Source organism: Pseudorasbora parva, chromosome 8, assembly GCF_024679245.1.
Source record: "Pseudorasbora parva isolate DD20220531a chromosome 8, ASM2467924v1, whole genome shotgun sequence".
Classification (NCBI taxonomy): Eukaryota; Metazoa; Chordata; class Actinopteri; order Cypriniformes; family Gobionidae; genus Pseudorasbora; species Pseudorasbora parva.
Window position 1 is genome coordinate 32787544 of NC_090179.1, and position 22652 is coordinate 32810195.

Genomic DNA, 22652 nt, shown 5'->3' on the forward strand with positions numbered 1-22652 from the left:
GTCCACCATTTGAGAATTACCGGTCTATGGTCTGTCCTCATTCAGATAGCTGGCTAAAAGTGTGTGTTTGTGTGACTGGATGTGTGTTTGACAACTTTTTAGTCAGCTGTTTAAACTTTGGAGGTTTTCTATGATCTGGACTGTCCTGCTGTCCTTTATTCCTCTCTCTCTCTCGCTCTCTCTCGTCTTTTTCTGTCCCTCTCACTGACAATTGCAAAAGTAAGAGTTCTCTTACGCTTTTACCACGCGCTTCTTTGTTTTCCTATTATCCTGTCGCTTCCGCATCACTTTCTGCGTTTACAGCCGCACACATTCTTTTCTCCTCCTTCCAGAGCACTTACGCCAATTTCTGGCTTGACATAATCTGAAATGGTGCTTAAGTGAATTTATGTTGTGCTCAGTGCATTAACTTCTGCCGTTTTTGCCTTTATGTTACGGAGAGCTTTTGTGCGAGCGCACGGAAGAAAGCGAGAGAGAATGAGAATTTGAAACCCAGACCACGGACTAGACAGCCTATCAGTATTCAGCGGAGAAAGTGAGTGATGGAGAGAGAGAGAAATGGAGGAAAGAAAGGAGGAGGGGGTGATGTATCAATATTCTGAGTAGTGTTTGAGGGCAAGAAGAACGAACCGAGGAGGGGTGGGAGAGGGGCGCGGGTGCGTGAAACAGTCCAAGCGGGTTTATTCGCTCAATGTTTGTTAGTGCGAGAGAGCCCGTTGGGGCGAGATGATATCGGTAGAGCAGTTACGTTGAGGACAGAAACTCAAGTATGTGTTTGTCTGAGAGAAGTGTTGTTCAAGTCGAATGTGACGGAATCTTAGTCGAACGTTAGCCATAACTCCACTCTCCCTCTCTCTTTTTTTACTCTGTGTGCTAATCAGCATTTGAAAGGCAGCTTTGACAGTGAGAAAGAAAAGTGAGGGCAGCGGGGAGGAGGGAGTGTAAACGAGAAAGAAACGAGAGAGAGAGAGAGAGAGAGAGTGAAAGAGAGAGAGAGGTAGGGGCCGTACAAGCATTTCTTTTATATTTACTAGCGATTGAGGAGAGAGAGCGAGGGAGAGAGAGAGAGAGAGAGGGGGGGAGCGGGTGAAGAGACGACCGGTGCGTGCAGCTTTCCCAAGAGGAAATGAAAAGAAAAGAAGCTCAACGAGGAAAGAGAGAGAGCCAAAGCGGGGAGCACGCCAGAGAAGGAAACAGACTCGCATCCTCTAACTCCAGTCATATCTGAGGCGATCCCGGTTGGAAAGTGAGCGAGGAGAGAGAGCGAGAGCACGGTCGCTGCCGCCGTGCGCCCACAAACACACACACACATACACACGCTCTTGCGGCAGCAGACCGCTGTGTGTTCGCCTGCTCTTTTGTGCCAGCAGCTGGGATTGTTCTTGGCCCCGTCTGACCCCCTTGTCACCCCCCGTGTGAGTGTTTGTATGTGTGTGTGGGAGTGCGAGGGGTCCTGGAACGTGGACTGAGCGGAGGGGAGGGTCACGGTTCGGGTGTCCGGACGGGTCCGAGACAACTGAAGAAGAGGAGGGATACATCTGCCTCCGAAACAGCTGCTCAGAGTTGGACATGCACATCAGGTGAGTCACGCAACTGCTCCTGATATACACATGTCAGACTGTCAGATGTATTTCTGACAGTTTTAAGTCTCAATGATGTCAATCCGAATGGAGGGTTTCTCCTTTCTCCACAAACTTGTTGAAGGCTTCATGCCGGGAGGCTTGGCTTCCTGGGAAAGTTTTTGGGAAAGACACTTTACTCCTAAGTACACTCATCTTTCCCCCTTAATGACGGAGGTATTGGGAGCGGAGGGGGGGAGCTGGGGTTAATTGTGCGGACCACCTTGGCTCGTTCTCAAACATCATCTCTCACTTAATTAGTGGATTTTACAAGATTAGTGCGCTTTGCATTGACGGCGTGTTCTGAGGAAGGTAGTGAATGGTAGCGGCGAGGCGCTTGTCTTCTGTTATCTGATGTCTTTGGATTTAACAGCTTCTTCTAAATGACTGGATTTGTATTAGAAATAAAAAGGCGTGGGTAAATATTAACCTTTTCCTTCATCGGTCAGTTTGGGCTTAACATGGGATTATTAAAGAAACTAAAAAGCTATTGTAATAATGAGTTTTAATTCAGTTCTGCTTGTTTTTTAAATTAACTTTTTTGCTGAGAACAACATTTTTAAATAGTTAAAAAAAAGTAATAAAAAACATGTAATTATAATGATCCTTTTAATAACAATAATTTGTCACAAAACGATTTCTAATTTGTCGCACGTCTTAGAAAAAAATTGTTATTTTGATATTGGCAATATTCATGTGAATATAGTGAAGTATTATAGTAATAAAAATGACAAAGGGTGTTTTCAAGTAGGTCCACAAAATTATTTAACTTAATATTATTATTACTCAGTAGTTACTATGTACTTACATACTGAAGTGTCACCAATATATCATTTTTTGAGTTTTTTGAGCTATATTCCTTGATAAACGGAAAGTTCATACTGTTAGTTTGTACTATGCTGGACAATCGGAATTACTGTAAAGGACAGGAAATTGTTTGACACTTTCACACTGACTATGGCAGCAGTTATCAGGAAGAAAAACAAAAAAGTGAGTGAAAAGCTTTCCTGGGACAGTAAGATTAAGAGGGTGGAAGTTTGTTTTTCTGTTTTCTTCTCATCATTTTGCTTTGGTTGAGTGTTTCTATCAATATCTTCATATTAGTCTGGAAATCTACCTGTTGCTCATTAAATGTATTTGTTTAAACACAAGTGAAAATGGGCAGCTTTTTCTACCTGGCCTGCCTGGTAAAAATAGCTTTCATCTGTGTGGTGTAATGTGGTGAGAGCGATTCAGTCATATTCTTTTTTTTTACTTAAATAAAAGTGGTTTATTTAGATGATACTATAGCAACTTGGTTACCTGAAGCAATTTTTGTTTTTTATTATTATTGCTTATCCTGGTGAGGATAAATTGCTTTTGTAATTAGTTGTTGTTTAGACCCTGGCTGGACAGTGTTTTCTGAAGAAAACATTACGTTACAGTTTTATTAGTCAGTGTAAGCGCATTAATCAAAGACACAAAAATGGCCATTTAATTGAAATCGAGCTGCCCTGTTAATAAAGTATACACAACCAAAGACTATATCCGCATGTGCGTAAGGCATCAGGGGCATCTTGGAAATAAACGTGAATTGAGAATGGATAGAAGTTATGCAGGTATGTACAAGAGAGCTATAGGACCATAAAAGCCGTCACACACACACACACACACACACTCTCAGAGCGGGACAGACAGGCCTGGTGACAGACAGTGTCAGGGAGGTGTCAGTGAGAAGCTGTTGGTGTCACACTTGGTTGACCTGATCTGTGGTCAGGCTGTCCACTGCAGCCCGTTGTGACTCCTTACATAACCACTTCCTGCCACTCACACCCAGCTCTGCAGGGATGTGCTCGGATATTTATATACTCAACATACACACACACACACACACACACACACACACACACACACACATCGATATGCCCTTATAAACACACACACACACAAACAAACAAGAGCCCCTGAGTCTCAGTCTTCTGCAGTCAGAGAGATATGATCTTGTTCACTGATTTTGACCTCCTGCATCCTAAAAATGTTCTCTTATCATCCATAACCTGCACACAAACATCACACAAGTGTCTTGCGACAGTTGTGTATGGTTTAGGCCATTTTCAAAAAATAAATAGAAATAAAATTAATAAAATAATTAATATAAAAAATTATATAATTGTTTCATATATATTTAATATTTCCCTTCAAATTCACCCAGTGCATTTAATTATTTTATAGTAATTTAAATAATAAAGTACAACATATTATGTATAAAAAATTTACATTATAGTAAACTTTTACTTTTTCCACATTCAAATACCTAGAGTTTTGGGAAAATGCGGTTAAGCTTATTTTCCCCACAAATATATATTTAAAAAAAAAAAAAACCTCAGTGGTGCAAAAAGTGTTTTTACAATAATTTTAATAATTAGTAAGTAATAATAATCAGTAATAATTAAAGTACAAAAAATTATATATATATATATATATATATATATATATATATATATATATATATATATATATATATATATATATATATATATATATATATATAATATTTGCATTACATTGGGGAAACCTTGGGGAAATATGATTAATTACAATTAAAATATTGTATCAGATCAATAATTGTATCAATATTTTATTAATGAAAAATTAAATTTTTACTTTTTTTCTATTGATTTTAAGATGAAATATGACTCGGATATGTTCATGAAAGGATTTATAAGATTCACACACATATCCTGCGTTCTCCGTGTCAAAAAAAAGCAAGAATCATGCATAGACTATATACATTTTATATATACTTCGCACATCATGCGAAATCCTCTAATTCTCATTGGTGTGCAAATGATGTTGGCCAACGAAATGGGACATTTAAACACACCGATGTGGCTGCATGTCTGCATATAGACTCTAGGCTTCTCTCTGACATTCTCTCTGTGGCTATTTGACCCTGTGTGTTTTCAGGACACGTTCTCTGCCTGAGGGGGAAATGCTGTGTGTTTCAAATATGTTGTGTATTTTTTTAGTAGTATTCAGTTAACTACAATACAAGTGTTTAATATTCTGAAATGCATTTTTTTTCTTCTCTCCATAGTTAATTAATTTTTGAAAAGCTGTAGAGCTGTCCACATCCAACCCGAGTCAAACAAATATAGATTTAGACAAATTCATATTGAAATCTCTCAACATATGCTGGCATATCTGAATTTAGGACATAGAAACTCTCAGTTGGTTCTTTAGAGTTTTAAGGGTTGAGAGAAGCAAAACCATTATTGATATGTTTTGCTTTCAATCTTTTAGTCTCTTATAGCCCAATTTCTGGTTAAACATTGTATTTAAAAACTTAACACGCAACATTTCTCTTCACGTGAGATGTAAGATCTCAGGGGCCAGTCCGGTATCCTTTACACTTTCCGTTTTACCGTTGCGGGTCAGAGGCGGGTAGGGTCAGTTTGATCTAATCAAATGGGGTATTGATTCCATTTGATAATTAATGGGCCAGGTGAAGATGAAGATGCAGCCTCCAGCTCTGAGGATTTGAGAGGAACCTTGGACTAGGAGTGATGGGAAGCCGCCAAGGTCAGCGCCAAACCACAAGAGTGCAGAGCGAGAGAGGTCCAGTTAAATGAGATAGGGAGAGAGAAATGCTTGTTGACCAGAGCTGATTTATCAGCGTTCGAAGAAAATGAGACTACATCTGACTTCCTAATGCTGGACTTCAAATGCAGAGAGATGTGAAGAGAAATTAGTATTCTGCAGAAACAGCTCCATATATTGATGGAAAACTACATGCAGTATATATATACGTGTGTGTTGCTGAACTATTTGCACTTCAAAGAAGTTGGATTAATAATTCCAACAGCAAATATAATTGAATGTTACATGCTACAACATCATTTCTGCAGTTATTTTTATTAAACGGTCATTTGAAATGCTCTTTATAGGTGCATCAAAGACAGAGGAGGTAAATTATGGACGTTTTCTTTCATGCATGACTCCAGGTTAATCTTTTAAAGGCATCTTTTGTTCTCGTGATTTATTTTAGTGACATATGGCTGAATTTGTCTTTGCGACTTTTGCAACCTTTCCAGAAATTAAGTTTTCTGGCAAACGTCTGGTTTATGACTAATTAAGCCCAAGTTCACCTCGAAATAATATGCAGTTTTTATTACAGAACAAACTGGACTTTTAGAAGTGCATATAAAAACAACACACTGAACTATTTAAAGAAGGATGTTTGGGTTACATGGTGCGGTCAACATAAAGTAAATGAAATATCACATTTTTGTAGAATATCACATTTTTGTAGAATAAAATTCATCGGAGATGCTCTCTAAAGACAAGAAGACAGCATATGAGCAAAGACAATATTAGAAAACAATGGAAAATGTACATCCTAAGTAAAAAAAAAACACTAAAAAAGTTTGCATTAGTTTATGGATCCTAAAATATGTAGTAACTGCTATGATACAGCTGTTCACCAGCACTGTATATCAGAGACGTTTTTGACCAGGAGTGGCAAGTGAGCTTCTAATATTGGTGCACAAAATGTAAACAGACATACTTTAAACATAATTTCCTGTCAATCATTGCAACTTCACAATCTAAACGACTACATGACGAAAGTACAAACGACTGAAATGTAAAAATTTAAATTCTCTCATCACCTTCAGATCGTTACAAGACATATCGCTTTCCTTCTTCTGTGAAACAAAAAAGCAGACATTTTAAAGATTTTCTAAATATGAAAAAAATATATATATATTTCATGCATTTACAATAAAATCAGATCCGCAATTCGACAAATGCTTCTCATCTGAAAGCTATCGTATGGCTTGACAAGACGGGCTTGTCTGGATTTTTTTGTGATAGAAGTATTGTGCTTTTTTGAGCATAAAAGCTTCAGTCACCATTTATTGTAATTGCATGGAAAAGACCGACCAGTCCATTATTCATAATTTCTCCTTTTTTTGTTCTGCAGAAGAAAGTCAGTCATTTGGAATGACGTGAAGGTAAGTGATGACCGAACTGTCAGTTTTGGGTGGTACTAATACTTTATCCAAAGCTGAAGGTGAAATTTCAACGTCAGTTGTCAATCCCTCAGTGTCAGTTTAAACTCCAGAAAGTTATGGCTGGAAATCTGTGTGACGTGACCAGCCCACCACAGCTGTTTGCTGTTTAGATTTATTAAGAGAAAAAGGGGGAAAGGAAACCGGTGCCAGGAAAGTGAGAGAGAAAGTGCCCGATGGCCACATACAGGAATTGTTTTCTTCTTCTGTCAAAGGCATTCAAAGGTCAAAGTCACCAGAGTCACCCTGCATTACAAAAAATGAATAATCCAGAATGTTCCAGAGGTCCTTCACACATCCTCATACCACTGCATGTGACATTTAAAACGGAATGGCAGTGTTATATCTGGCCTGGAAATGTGGGACCAATAAATGTTGTGCGAGAGAAAAGAGAGGGAGTTTGTGTGTGCATGAAAGAGAGTTGGTAATAGACGTGGTGTATTGTCTCCGTGCAGATTGGTTTAAATGTGCTCATTTTCCCCATTTGGCAGCTCCATAGGGAGGGGCGGAGCGCACTAACGAACCTCTGACAGCTGGAGGCCCTAATTAACGATCCCCTCTGAAAACAAACAGCCACAGGCTCCGCCAAACACACACCCAGGCTCGGTTTGCTCCCGCACCCGGCCTGAGCCAAATCCCACCGCATACAAGCCATACACGGGATCCACATTCTTGTTGCTTTTAGAACAACATTAGTATAAAATAAAATAAAACATTTTGAAACTTAAAAAAAGACAAAAGCACAAAACAAAGTTACTACAACTTCAACTAAACTTGATAAATGATATCATAATTTTGGAACAACTTGCATTGCATTCTTAGTATGTATATATATATATATATATATATATATATATATATATATATATATATATATATATATATATATATATATATATATATATATATGTACACTACGTACATATGCAGTTTATGTATTCCCTGGGAATCGAACCCATGACCTTAGTGTTGCTAGCATTGTTAAAACTATGTTGTACTGTTTGAGCTATAGGAAACTGTTTAGGCCAGTGAGACTAACTAAGCAAATATTTAATGAATAAAAAGTTAGGGAATTTATTCATTTTTGTTGTTCAACAGGACCAGCAAAAGATGTTTATCCAGGAACATGTTGGCTAAATAAATCACAAAAAGCTTTATTGATTGATGCCGTGTATTGATATATTTTCACAAATACATGAAGCAGCTCTAATGCTGCCAAATATTAATTTCCTGTAAATGTCCAGTCCTTCAGTGGAAGGACATGGTCTCTTGTTCTCAGTCTGGTAGATTTGATGTTTTCTAGACTTATAGTTGACTTTCAGAACAGAACGTGACCTTCTCTGATGCCATTGTCCGTTTGTGAAGGGCAGGAATGCTAGCACACCTTGCATCAAGGTTACAGAGTTAATTGAACAATTACGGTGGACAGGACCTCCATTATGTGTGCAGAGATAGGGAGGATGCCGAGCGAGATCCCACACGCGATTAGATGAGGCATGATAGGCTAAAGACCAGCAATCACTATGTGTGTGCGGTGCAGTTGCTAATGCTAATTGCACTCATTCACTTGTAATTTTTTTTTCCGGGTGTGCTTCTGATCTCTTATATGTGCCAAATTTTGTGCAAATGATACATCACATACAATTTATCAGCCATTTTGAGTTTATATGCTTCATTTAGGTATCAACTTTGTCTCAAAAATTCTTAAGGACTATAAACGAATGTGGAATATGCTGATCAGTTTGGGTTTGGTACCTAGGAGATCTAAACACATTTTCAGACCTTGCGATCTTATCAGAAACACTACACTGTGATAAATAATTTTTCCAAAGGTGTGAATAAAACATTATTGGAACATTTTACAAGAAAATAGTATTTTAGTCTTTTTACTTCAAAATTTCATGTTTAATTTGACCGTCTCCTTTCTTTGTAATTGTTTACCAAATTGAATAGCAATTTTTGGGAGTGAAAATTGTTTCTACCCCAAATGTTTTTCACTGTAGGATTTATTCTAATTATTTATTACCAATAATTATAAAGAGCAAGTAACACATTGAATTAAACGTGAAATCTTTAAAGTAGAAAGACTGAAATAGTGTGTTATAACAAACTTTGTATAACAAACGAAAATCACTTTTTCAGTGTGGAAGAGATATCAGTTGTCACAAAAGTCTCCATTTTGCGCTCCATTATATATCATTGCTGATAAACAGTTGAAAACATGTTATAGAGATTGCATACGATTTTTCTTTCCTATGGGCAACAGAACATCGTCAAAGTGATGTATTATGGCTATTAGCACATTAAAGCACATCCATACAGTCTTGCTCGCTCGAGAATAAGCTGCTGTGAGCCATGATGATGTTGCTGGTGCCTGTTATGGGCTCACTTGAAATTAACGAGGCTTTATACAAGTTCATGTCATGTCAGAGGTGGCATCGACCCATATGATGAATCCGCTGATGTTGTGCTAGTTGTGTGAGTGTGTGTGTACCTTGCCAGGTCAGGTCAGAGGGGTAGTGTAGGGCTGTGGCATGTAGCCAGTATGACTGTGTTTTGATTTACTCAGAGCTGGCCAGCGGGCATCTCACGCCTGTGGGTATGGCATCATGCTGCTGGAGGGCAAGCTGGCCCTTTAAATGTCATAGAGATGGGGCCAGGATGAGCACTGCGGCCAAACAGCCCTGGTCTGTGTGTGTGTTTGTGATTTGGATGTTGCTGTACGGCCACAAGCCCAGTTGGATTTAAAGAGAAAAAAGTTGTAACTGTATTTTGGAACATTAATAACATTATATATCCTTACCCAGATATATACATTACAGTACACTGTGTTAGGCCGTATGTAATATATATAGCAAATCTCAACTGCTTGATTGTTTTAAAAATGTGACCTATGTTATCAGCCAGCGTTTATATTAATTAATATATAGTACTACGTTATCTCCATACATTTAGTATAATAACGTAGGGCAATATATACAACTATAGCGTATCTTAACTATAAGGCATATATAACAGAACTGGCTCTCTTGTGTCTGTACTCATGTTTGGGGTTATTTGATAAACCATCACAAATACACAAATCTCAGTGGCTGTTTGAAAACACTTTATGTTTACTGAAGTATACCGATAGGATATTCATTAAGCACCACCTACTGCCATTGAGTGAATTTGCATTTTGCTTCAGCCCGTCTGCCTTTTTTTCTTTTTTTATGCATTGGTCTGAAAGACAAATCACATGCAAAAATCAGACCATTTTTTTAGTCAGAACAGTCATGTTGGTGTGAATAGGCCTTCAGTCTGTGTTGTACATTATGCAAGTAACTTTATCTTCATGAATGAGTCATCAACCGTTTAATTTAAAAACACTGATTCACTGAGGAGCAACATCATCTTTGTGAGTGTCTCATTGAAATTGACCGTAGTTATGAGTCATTGAATAATTCATTCAACTGATGCATTCAGAAACGCTGATTCATTAAAGAACGAACAAGTTAACCATCTTAGTGAGTCATTCTACAGATTTATTCAAAACATTGATTAATTGAGAAACAATCGTCTACTTCTTGACTATATATAGTGGGCGAAAAATTGTGCGACAAAAGATGTAATTCCCAGTACTTGTAAAAGAGACAAAAGGTACCCAGATGAGATGTACCTACTACTTCTGGTGAGATTCTGAAATGCACATACGATGGACATTTTATATGCCTATACTGTAATCCTGTAAAAAACTGTAAAAAAGAATTATACATTCTTATTATAATAATAGTAAACAGTGTTTTTAAATTTTTTCAAAACTCAATAAAAGTAATTTATGCTTATGGAAATTAAATCTGCGATTTTAATGGTTATACAGGTCCTTCTCAAAAAAATAGCATATTGTGATAAAGTTCATTATTTTCCATTATGTAATGATAAAAATTTAACTTTCATATATTTTAGATTCATTGCACACCAACTGAAATATTTCAGGTCTTTTATTGTTTTAATACTGATGATTTTGGCATACAGCTCATGAAAACCCCAAATTCCTGTCTCAAAAAATTAGCATATCATGAAAAGGTTCTCTAAACGAGCTATTAACCTAATCATCTGAATCAACTAATTAATTCTAAACACCTGCAAAAGATTTCTGAGGCTTTTAAAAACTCCCAGCCTGGTTCATTGCTCAAAACCGCAATCATGGGTAAGACCTGACTGCTGTCCAGAAGGCCATCATTGACACCCTCAAGCGAGAGGGTAAGACACAGAAAGAAATTTCTGAATGAATAGGCTGTTCCCAGAGTGCTGTATCAAGGCACCTCAGTGGGAAGTCTGTGGGAAGGAAAAAGTGTGGCAAAAAACGCTGTGAAGAGGTGACCGGACCCTGAGGAAGATTGTGGAGAAGGACCGATTCCAGACCTTGGGGGACCTGCGGAAGCAGTGGACTGAGTCTGGAGTAGAAACATCCAGAGCCACCGTGCACAGGCGTGTGCAGGAAATGGGCTACAGGTGCCGCATTCCCCAGGTCAAGCCACTTTTGAACCAGAAACAGCGGCAGAAGCGCCTGACCTGGGCTACAGAGAAGCAGCACTAGACTGTTGCTCAAATTTTGCATGTCATTCTGAAATCAAGGTGCCAGAGTCTGGAGGAAGACTGGGGAGAAGGAAATGCCAAAATGCCTGAAGTCCAGTGTCAAGTACCCACAGTCAGTGATGGTCTGGGGTGCCATGTCAGCTGCTGGTGTTGGTCCACTGTGTTTTATCATGGGCAGGGTCAATGCAGCTAGCTATCAGGAGATTTTGGAGCACTTCATACTTCCATTTGCTGAAAAGCTTTATGGAGATGAAGATTTGGTTTTTCAGCACGACCTGGCACAGTGCCAAAATCACTGGTAAATGGTTTACTGACCATGGTATTACTGTGCTCAATTGGCCTGCCAACTCTCCTGACCTGAACCCCATAGACAATCTGTGGGATATTGTGAAGAGAAAGTTGAGAGATGCAAGACCCAACACTCTGAATGAGCTTAAGGCCGCTATCGAAGCATCCTGGGCCTCCATAACACCTCAGCAGTGCCACAGGCTGATCGCCTCCATGCCACGCCACATTGAAGCAGTCATTTCTGCAAAAGGATTCCCGACCAAGTATTGAGTGCATAACTGAACATAATTATTTGAAGGTTGACTTTTTTTGTATTAAAAACACTTTTCTTTTATTGGTCGGATGAAATATGCTAATTTATTTAGATGAGCTTAATGCCAAAATCATCAGTATTAAAACAATAAAAGACCTGAAATATTTCAGTTGGTGTGCAATGAATCTAAAATATATGAAAGTTTAATTTTTTATCATTACATTATGGAAAATAATGAACTTTATCACAATATGCTATTTTTTTGAGAAGGACCTATAAGTATTTTTTAATTTTTTATTTGAACTAGTATGTTACCACTTATTAACCAGCTAGATTACCCTAGCAACTGCATTGTGTGTGTTAAAACAATCAGAACTCATTAATATTATATTGTTATACTGAAAAGTTAATCTTCAGAAAATGCAAAAATATAGTTAACATCATTATAGTTTATTTCAATACACATTTGACTGTTCTTTTGTCTTTCAGCTCTTCTGTTGGGGGTCTCGGACTAACATAGCCTCGGCCAACCACAGCCTGAGTTAGAAGTGGCGGCCCATAGGGGACGTGATGGCGGCCATGCCGTTCGTCAGTGAGGGCAAGTGTGTGAGTGTGGAGTGGGACTTCTTACAGGGGCTCCTCGCCAAACCACCCACCTTACCCTGGTGAGTATACACACACACACACACACACACACACACCTTGATGAAGATTTTTTAACAATTACATTTCTCTTTCAAGCTTTTGCTTTTGCCATGGCTCAGCGTAAGCCGTTGGTGTGGATCCATTAGCAGGAGATTAACTAAGTTTTAGTAGAATTATTAATGTCCGCTCAGCTGTGGAGGATATAAAACTAAACAGGATCAATGGCTCTGTATTGATTGAACCCTCCAGGGTCGTCTTACTACAACGATGAGATGTTCTAGCTAGGAGACTTTTTTTCATTTGGAACAATGCTGTTTACACTCTGAGAAATCTCACAGGGCCAAACCACTGATCGACTGACTTAACTTGACACATACAGTATAGTGATATTCTGTAGACCAGGATTTCACGCTCAAGCTTTAAACTTTTCCAGTCCTTGAGCTTTTATTGTGGACAGAATACTGCTGAAAAGCTATAAACGTCTGCCCGCAAAAATGTTGAAAATTGTGCAACTATGTAAATAAAGTGAACCTAGAGCCTGATGCGTTCTAATGCATGTTAAACTCGCAGCACATGCAGAGATGGACTTCACTGCATTTACTGCCGGGTAGACGATTAATAAACCAGATCACGTTTATTTGCATGCCGCCCTTCACTTTGAAACACGCAGCGCATCAGATTATACTGTTATTTAATTATATCGCCGCTTTTGATTTGATAATCACTCTAAGCTCTATCGAGATTATCGTGCAGCTCCATTATTTTAATTTTACATTGGATACCATTTTTATTTGTTTTCATCTACTCTTATACACTCTGCCATTCCCTCGCACACACATAAAGGTTATAAACTATTGTTAAAAAGATGAAACAAATAAGTTTGCTGATTTACACACTCCATCCCTTAAAACACAACACAGTTCTGTCTAAACAAATAAATTAGTCCCTTTTCAATTTGAGGAACTGACTCTTTTGTATGTGCTTTTTGGCAGTTCCCTTTTATTCTATGGGTCCCCCTCTTCACACATACACAGACACATTTTTCCGCGCCGTCCCTCCCTCCCTCCCTCCCGTGCTGATACTGCCCTGCATCTGCAGGATGAATGAGAATCAATGTCACAGACACAGAAAGAGAGCGAGGCGCGTTCGGCTCAGTCTTTCAGTGCAGTCACAAATTGTAGAGTCGCCGTGACAACATAATTCCTCCACTCAGGCCCCATTGAAAGCGAGTCGATATCCAATCAGAGCGACAGCTACCTGGGCCTGCCTCCGCGACAGCCCCTCCCTCCATTGATCCCTCAATCAAGACTGGGGCTCACCACCCAGGAGGGAGCCTGGGAAAGAGACGCAGCGATTGGATTTGGGCTGGACGCTGGCGCAAGACTTCTGATGTAAGATCAGGCCTCCTACCGGCTACAGTGAACCTGATCACGGGTCAGCCATCACACTCGTGTGGAGTACAGCTGATGGAATCAGAAACGATCCAGAGGGACACCTTGCCGCTTATTATCGATCTCCAGTGAGGGTTCTGCCTGAAATGACATCACACAACCTTAATAAAGTTGGCATGAAATATTAAAAATCACCCTATCTATTTTCTAAATGTTAGTAATCAAAATGTTATTCGATCTTCTGGTGAGACAACAGACTACTACTTCTTCTATGGTGACACATGCTGGACTTCTCTAATCATTTAGTCCACTTTCTCATAATCGAACGCAAGCTCGCATTCAGATCTAGCTTTATCCAATCAACCAATGTTCTTGTAGGAGAGGATTGTAGATACTAAATCTTTTATTTATTTATTATATTTTTCATTATTATTTTATGTTAATAATTTCTTCTTTCTTGGTCTCTACTTTTGACCATTCTTTTGTAATCCTGCCCTTGTGTACCTGCTTTCCATTGTTATGTGCACACCATGGACACATCTAGACAAAACAAGATCTAGGCCTTGGACACACTTATATAATCACATGCAAACATGATCTTAAGACACGCGTACATTTGAACATTAAGGGCCGTATTTTAACTATCTAAGCGCATGGTCTGAAGCTCATGGCGCAGGTGTACTTAGGGCATGTCCGAATTCACTTTTGCTAGTTTAAAGGGTTGTTCACCCAGAAATTAAAATTCTGTCAATAATTACTTACCCTAATGTTGTTCCACACCTGTAAGAACTCCGTTTATCTTCGGAACACAGTTTAAGATATTTTATATTTAGTCTGAGAGCTTTCTGTTCCTCCATTAAATGTATGTAAGGTATACTGTCTCTTTCCAGAAAGGTGATAAAAACATCACAGTCCTCCACACGTGACATCAGTTGGTTAGTTAGAATCTCTTGAAGCATCGAAAATACATTTTGATCCGCAAACAAAGATTTGAACGGTTATGAATCAGCGTATTGATTTAGAATTCAGATTGCCAATGTCAAGTGATTTCAGCAGTTGGACACGCGATCCAAATCATGAATCAATACGCTGAGTCATAAACATTCGAATCTTTGTTTGTGGATTGAAAACAAACCCGGAAGAGAACTTACTTTCTTATCATATTTCTAATATGCCATATATGGTAAGTATTATAATTGAATGTATTGAATCTCGTGGATGATTCTGCCTTATCTTATGTATAAATATGACCTCTGCTTTAATGAAGTTGAAAATGTTATGGTATTACACTGGCTCTGTGTCGGCTTGATATTTCTCCCGAGATCTCGCGCTGCTGCCACACTGGCAGGGTTGAGGCGCCTGTTTTCAACTAATGACTGATAGCTTTGAGGCAGTTTAGATAGTCTACCTATAAATTAATCACTAGATATTGCATAAATAAATCAGAGTTTCTTATTTCTGGTTAATGCCTGCAACCTTATCGCACCCTTTATGTTATCCGCAATAAAACATTATCATTGTATAGTCACTGTTGGTCATCCTCCTTCTCTTTCTTTCTGTCCTCTCTTATTTTTCACCAGCTTGCAGAACTTGAGGAAGGAGAAGTCGCGCAATGCAGCTCGTTCTCGGCGGGGTAAAGAGAATTTTGAGTTCTTCGAGCTGGCGAAGATGCTTCCCCTCCCCGGGGCGATTACCAGCCAGCTGGACAAGGCCTCCATCATCCGCCTCACCATCAGTTACCTGCACATGAGACACTTTGCCAGCCAGGGAGACCCACCCTGGAGCCCTCTAATGGAGGGAGAGAACAACTGCAACAAGGGTAAGCGTGCTCATTACACCCGATTGTGAATCTTTAGACTGGCTTACTTAATATGCCCATGAAATTAGGATGGACAGTTTTGGGTTTTGCAGCCCTGACCAATGTATAGGTCAAAAAACAGTTTGACAGTCAGATTTGTTATAGGTATAAACATTAAGTAGACAATAATTTTTCATGATTGCATATTTTTTAAATTAACGTAATAATATAAATTAAATAATAATACAAATATTGTATTTTGGCAGTATTGGCTACTGATTTTGGACCAGATGTTTTTAGTTGTTAAACTAATATGATAAAAAGTATTCAGTTAACTTTTTATACTTTGCATAAATTACAGATTTTTTTTCCAGTATTGCTTCATAAACAGGTGTTATTTTCAAAATGAATTATGAAATTATAAAACACCTGTTTATGAAGCGGTATTTAATAAAAACAATTTTCACATGTTTCACATATTTTGAGGCATTTATTTATTTATTTATAATTATTGATTTAGTTGCGCTCTCTCTCTTTTTAAAATTAGGCCTTTCATTTCACATAAATTGAAGAATTATTTCTTTTGGTATTATTTTCCGTATTGCTTCATAAACGGGTGTTTTCCTTTTTTATAACATTTGAAACAGCAGGCCTGATTGAAGATGCCCCGAGTAAACAGTAAAGATGAGCAATGAGAAATTGTGAGATCATCACTACATCTCACATATTTTGATGCATGGACAGCATCAATCCTGATGTCGATTTGTATTTGAGGTGCCATTAACAGAGGAGATGACTTCGAGTGAACCACGACAAAACTCAAATCGAACATGACAGTGGCGGCCTGTCGATGAATACAAATGCGTTATTAATTTAAATTATGAATTTAAATGGAATAGGCTATTATTGTCTTATAGGTCGCTCGTGTACGTCGCTTGGGATACTCTCACTTCGAAAATTGCCGGAGAAGCAGAGAGAGCGCTTACACATGCACACACAGAACGACACACACAGAAAAGTAATTGAGATTGCGCCACAAGAGTAATCACTCGCAGTCATGCGGAGTTAAACACGGCTCATCTGAAATAATGCATTTGCTAGTTCACTGCCAAATTATTGCAGCATACAGACTGTATACAGATTGTAGGAGCAAAATCTACTGTCAACGCCATCATCAGGATACATATTCCTTTCTTATGTCTCTTTTCTGAGGGAGGCTCTGTCATTTGAGTTTAATTTGAGAGCAGGGTCATTTGGCTTCTCAAATACGCTCCGTCGTTCATTACATCCTCTGATAGGTTCATCTCAATTGTGAAGTGAACAATAGATCTAACAGCCAATTAGCCGCTGCCAGTGTGTAGGGCTGTGTGGAAGCCGGCGGGGATGAACAAAAGAGCCAGAGCCCTCGCTGAAGCTTGTTAACAAGTGGCCAGACCAAGGAAGTCTGTTTCTGAGAGATGGTCCTTTTGTAGCCTGCCTGCGAGCCTCATTATACCTGCCGCATCAAAGCGATTCGGTCCTGTTAAAATACCTGGGCAAATGTCTTTCTTTCTGCTTGCCGTTTTTGTCTGTCGGTCTCTATATTCTGTTTCAAAGCCTAGTGAGCTGCTGTCCACTGTCTACTGTGACTTACTTGGAGTGTTCAACAGTCAGTCTAGCCTTTAAAAATGTAGTAAACTACCATCAAAGCATGGTTTATTACATGAGTCGATTTTTTTTTTAAATGTATATAATATGATATATTAACTGCAGGGTTATCTAATAACATGGATTTTGGCTTAAAATATCAAAACTAGCAAATAAGGTAATTAATATTGAATATACTGCCATTCAAAGTTCCTGGAATTAATACTTTTATTCAGCAAGGACACATTAAAATGATCAAAGGTGGCAGAAAAGACATTTGTAATGTTACAAAATATTTATTTCAATATTTTTTTCTTTGAACTTTGTCCATCAAAGAATCTTAAAATATGAAGCTGTTCGAAATTTATAATAAGCAGAAGTGTTTCTTGAGTAGAAAATCAGCATATTAGAATGATTTCTGAATGATGAAATTCAAAATGATATTTTGTTTTGTTTTGTTTTGTTGCATTCTTACAATTTTAGTGTAGAATGAGTAAAGCTATTTGTTGTTAGTTTGACAAAGTTTTAAGTAAAATCTTTAAGCTGCTTTGTCTCAGCGGTCTAACAGCACTCATTAATGTCAAAAACAGATGACCAATCAAATCAAACAAGGCGTGTCTTATTGTCACCGTAACAGTGCAACTAGAGTTGGTGGAAAGATTTAAGTAGATGTAAGTATTAGACAACTGGTTTACATTTTTCCATGACCGACAGTAATAAATTATCTAGTGATGCAAACTACTTAACTTTTCATGAAATGTTGCCATTTTGCATTAAAAATATGTGATTATGATTAATGTACTTCATAACCGAATGTCATGAAACAAGAAACATTTGCGTTTTCGACATCAAGAACTATAAGGCATTTTTCACCAGGGCTGTTATGCTAAAAATGTAGCATCATTTCACCCTAACACTCTGTTCTATATAGACAGCACCTCATGTGACACTCGATCATCATAAGAAGTGCACAGTGAGTTTGTGCTATCTAGATAGGCAGCTCAGTAGATTTGGGAACAGAGCTTACACACCCACTAAACCAAATGCATATACAATAACCTGATCGAAAGAAAAACCACACAAAGGGTAGAAGAAATTATCTGTGTGATTTGTAATTATAGAAATTAACTATATAACGAGGAAAGCATAATTGCAAGGGTTGTCTAATTGCCATTATTACTGAGGGGAAACATGTAGGCTACAATTAGGTGTGTAGATGTGTGTGTGTATTTGTGTTTGTGTAGTAGATGAACATTCCTATGAGAAAATGAACAGGGCCTAACTGTGTGGTTGTGTGTAGACACAAATGCAACCTGAGAGTAGATAAATGTAGACAGCTATGAGAAACTAAAGGATATGATACAAACGAGAGTCTGAGAGCCTGATCGTCACACTTGAGAATATCTACAACAGATTGCTAAAGTAAGGCAAGCCGTCCTTTTATCATACATTAACCCACAATCAGGAGCTAAAGTTCTGTTTTAAAAGAAATTAATGTCATTATAAACCACATGCTGTACATTCAGATATAGTATAATGTTATGTATATATTATTTTTGCTGATGTACTGTTACTGATAGTTATAGTGATAGTTAAGTACTGATAGTACTTAACAGTACTACTGATAGTACTGATCGAACTATTAATAAGCAGTAATTAGGAGTTTATTAAGGCAAAAGTCGTAGTTAATAGTTAGTTAATAGTGAGAATTGGACTTTAAACTAAAGTAAGACCAAAATGAATTAAAGCTAAATATAAATAAATTAAAAACGGCAAAAGCACATTTAATTAATCTAAAATAATTAAAACAACATTTCTTAATGTTAGTGAGAAGAGAAAAAAAACTTTTAGATATCAATCTGCATATACGATGGAAGCAGTTACGCTCATCTTTGCTTGCTATTTTCAATATAGAGTCGTTTTACTCGATACCTTCAAAAAAGCATATACAAAAGACCTGAGTTGAAAGCGAAGCAACCTGTTTTACAGAATATGGACGTTTGTTGCGCATTACCCCATTAATATGGCCAGTCAAGCCAAAGAAGGCGGTCACATAAACAACTCTCAGTTCCGCAGTTTTACCAGTGAAAGATGCGTTGATGGATTATTCGGAGCATTTTGTTTCAAAAACAAGGCACAGTGAAATGGAGAGTTCAAAAAGAAACATTTGTTGACAGATGAAGCAGCCAATTGTATTGGGTCTGACAGATGCATCTAAAAAGTATATGATACTTTGTCTGTAAATGATGTTTTACAATGATAATGTTTTCAGATACTTTACTCGCATGCAATAATGACTGGGCGTTTCCTATGCAATGACATTAACCAAAAACTGTGGCTGTTTACTGACAAGAGCCACCCCTTGAAAACAGATCATTTCAGACAAGTGGGTGAGATTGACAGTTGAATTGTTTTTGTTTTATTTGTTTAGTTTTTTGTACAAAAACCTTTATTATCATGAGTGAACCTAAAGGAATTTTTTTAATAATTAATCAGTTCTTTTAATGTTCACTTTCTTTTTTAATTATTCCCTTACATCACTTTAAATCCTTTAATTGTTTAATTCAGGCATTTAGGCATTCTTATGGCTTTGGAGTTAAATAAAACACAATAATAAACTTAATTTATGCAGACATTTAACACTAAAAAGAAAGGCAATATCGTAATTTAAAATATGTCAGAATGCTATTTTAGCACATTAAGCTGGTAAAAATGAATTGCGAGTGATTACTAGATATGACTGGATTTCACACTGAAATAGCTGCAGCTGTTCAGTGAATGTGTCGTGGTGATGCTGTTTGCTGGAATGAGCTGGGCCGGTACGGTCATGATGCATATCTCAAACTGCAGTGCAGGAATGTGAGTCCGGGTCGGGCTCCTCTCAGGGCGGACGCTGACGGCGGGTGCGAGCGGTGTGAAGAGGGGGAGGGGAGGCAGTGCGCGCTGGTGGGGTGGGGGGGTGGTATGGCTTTTGTCTGCTTCCCACGTTTCAAAACCAGGACTGAAAAATGAATAGACAGAGGAAAATCAATTGCATGACCTTCACACAGGGCGAGAGTGAAAGAGGGAGGAAGAGAGAGGGAAAGAGACGGGGAGGGCGAGATGAGGAGTAATGGAGGGACGATGAGGGACAAGAGGAAAAGTAAAATGGCTGTGACACAAAAATAGTGATATTTTATCTCTCTTTATGAGCTGTGCGTATACATGTGTTGTGTGTGTATGTGCTTGTAAGTGTGTAGTTGTACAGGCTCTGCCGGGGAATGACAGTCTTTATGGATAATGGGGTGATTAAACCTTTTATGTCCGACCGTCAGACCTATGGCCCTTAAAAGGATACATGCACATATATTATCCCGCAGTGCATGTGGATCAGCAGATCAAGTACAAAACAAGCGGCTCCAGTTTTAAACTATTTTTTGTACATTAGTTTGGCATTTGCAAAGTCTAGCATCACTACACTGTCAGAAAAAAAGGTACATTTCTGTCACTGGGGCGGTACCCTAAGGTACAAAACCAGAAAGGTACTAATATGTACCTTTAAGGTACTAATATGTACCTCTTAAATATGTACCTCTTAATATGTACACTCTTAAAGTACTATATGTACCTTTAAGGTTCTAATACGCACTCTTAAAGTACTGATTTGTACATTTTAAGGTACTAATATGTACCATTTAGGGGTGAGTAAGGTACAAAGATGTACCTTTTCACTTTTGTAACTTAGGGTACTGCCCCAGTGACAGAACTGTACCTTTTTTTCTGAGAGTGTATTATTGTTGTTCGTATTTAGGATCTACCATAAGTATTAAACTGGTGCATAACTCATCCATAACCATTTGTTCTCAACCAATCCACTATCTGAATGATAACTCGCATCATGCAGCTTATTGAAGACAGGCGTCCTGTTATATTTATAAGCGACTGGATAGATGTACATTGGAAGGGACAAGAATATTGTGGTCTTTTTATTTAATTTTTTAACTAAAATATTTAAGCATCCTTAAAACAAGGATTAATTATAAATTAGAAGGAAAAAAATGTTTTGAAAAAAAAATTAATACGTTTCTTTTATTGTTTATTGATTATTTTAAAATAAATATAAGCATATTTTTAAATAAATGTAATGAGGTTTAATGTTATTGTTGTTTTTAAAATATATAATATAAAGCACTAGTGTGACAAACAGTAAAAAACTAAAAAATCATATAATATTTTACTGAATATTGATAAAATTATCCACAAATATGTAGGCCTACAGTTTAATATGCCCCTACAATCAATTACTTCCAAAATAAATACAAAATCTGTCCTAATTTAAAGAAAGAAACAATATTTGGTTTCATTAATTGGAACTCCACAAGTATTACAAGGTGGGGGGAAAAATCCCCCAAAAAACTTTTATTTTAAAAACCTACAATTTTGGGAATTAGTTATATTCCAGTAATACTCCACTAAATAGCCAGTAAGTTTTAGTCCAATGTGATAACTAACATTTTCAGGAAAAAGAAAATCGTCTCTGAAATGACCCGCACAAAACATAAGGGCTAGAAAATGAAAATCTTAAACCTTTTATCTTTGATTTATCAACTACGGAAAATCTTTCGACTGTGTCATTCCTGGAAAACGGCTCTTGTGCAAATGGGAATAGAGTAGGACTGCAGCTATCGATTCTTTTTATAATCGATTATTTAAGCACTTAATCCATCGAGTATTTAGATAATAATTACTTTTTGCTTTATTAAAGAGCAATACTAAATATATAAGACAAAATAAGACTGGTATCTTAAAATTAACATCTAATTTGTTTTCTTTTGGAAAAATTAAGTTTTATTGCTGAAATTGCATACATTAATAACTGTGAAACTAGACAATTTTAATGCATATACAATGACTATATTATATCATATAAAAAATATATTTCAAATTACTTAAAAAAGGTAAACATAGTTCAATCTAAAACTAAACCTACAACCAATAAACCAAAACCAAAATAATAGTCCTAATATAAATAACAATAATGCCTAAATATTGCATTTATGTTGTGAAACTTAACCTTCATGTTTCAGCTCAGGCATGACATAAGCCTATACTGTCTTCTGAAGGCTGTGTGGCTTAGAAGCACAAAATATTGGACAGAGTAACTTGAAATAAGAGCAAGAGATGCACGGATCAGCTCTAATGTCACCGAATCCGCTGTTAAAAACAAACCATCCACCCGATCGTCACCCTCAGTGTTAAGCGCAATGTTATCGTCACATATTAGCTACACTAAAGTAGTGTGCTTTAATCAATGAATAAATCAATGAAAGCACGCAGTTCTGAAAGCACGAGCACTGCTCATCACAAACACACACACACACACGTTACAGCTGATGTTTGTTGCGCCTATAGCGTTGAGAACAT

At 37.5% G+C, this 22652-nt stretch overlaps 1 protein-coding gene across 1 annotated transcript in view; it reads left to right on the top strand.

Annotated features, from left to right (window-relative positions):
- Window positions 1-1068: 1068 nt before the first annotated feature.
- The window catches only part of npas1 (neuronal PAS domain protein 1), a 54897-nt gene continuing 33313 nt past the window's right edge, over window positions 1069-22652 (top strand). The window contains exons 1-3 of the mRNA XM_067450970.1: window positions 1069-1580; window positions 12279-12454; window positions 15406-15644. Coding sequence (XP_067307071.1) covers window positions 12360-12454; window positions 15406-15644 — 334 coding nt within the window. The 5' untranslated portion in view covers window positions 1069-1580; window positions 12279-12359. The remainder of the gene's footprint in view (window positions 1581-12278; window positions 12455-15405; window positions 15645-22652) is intronic.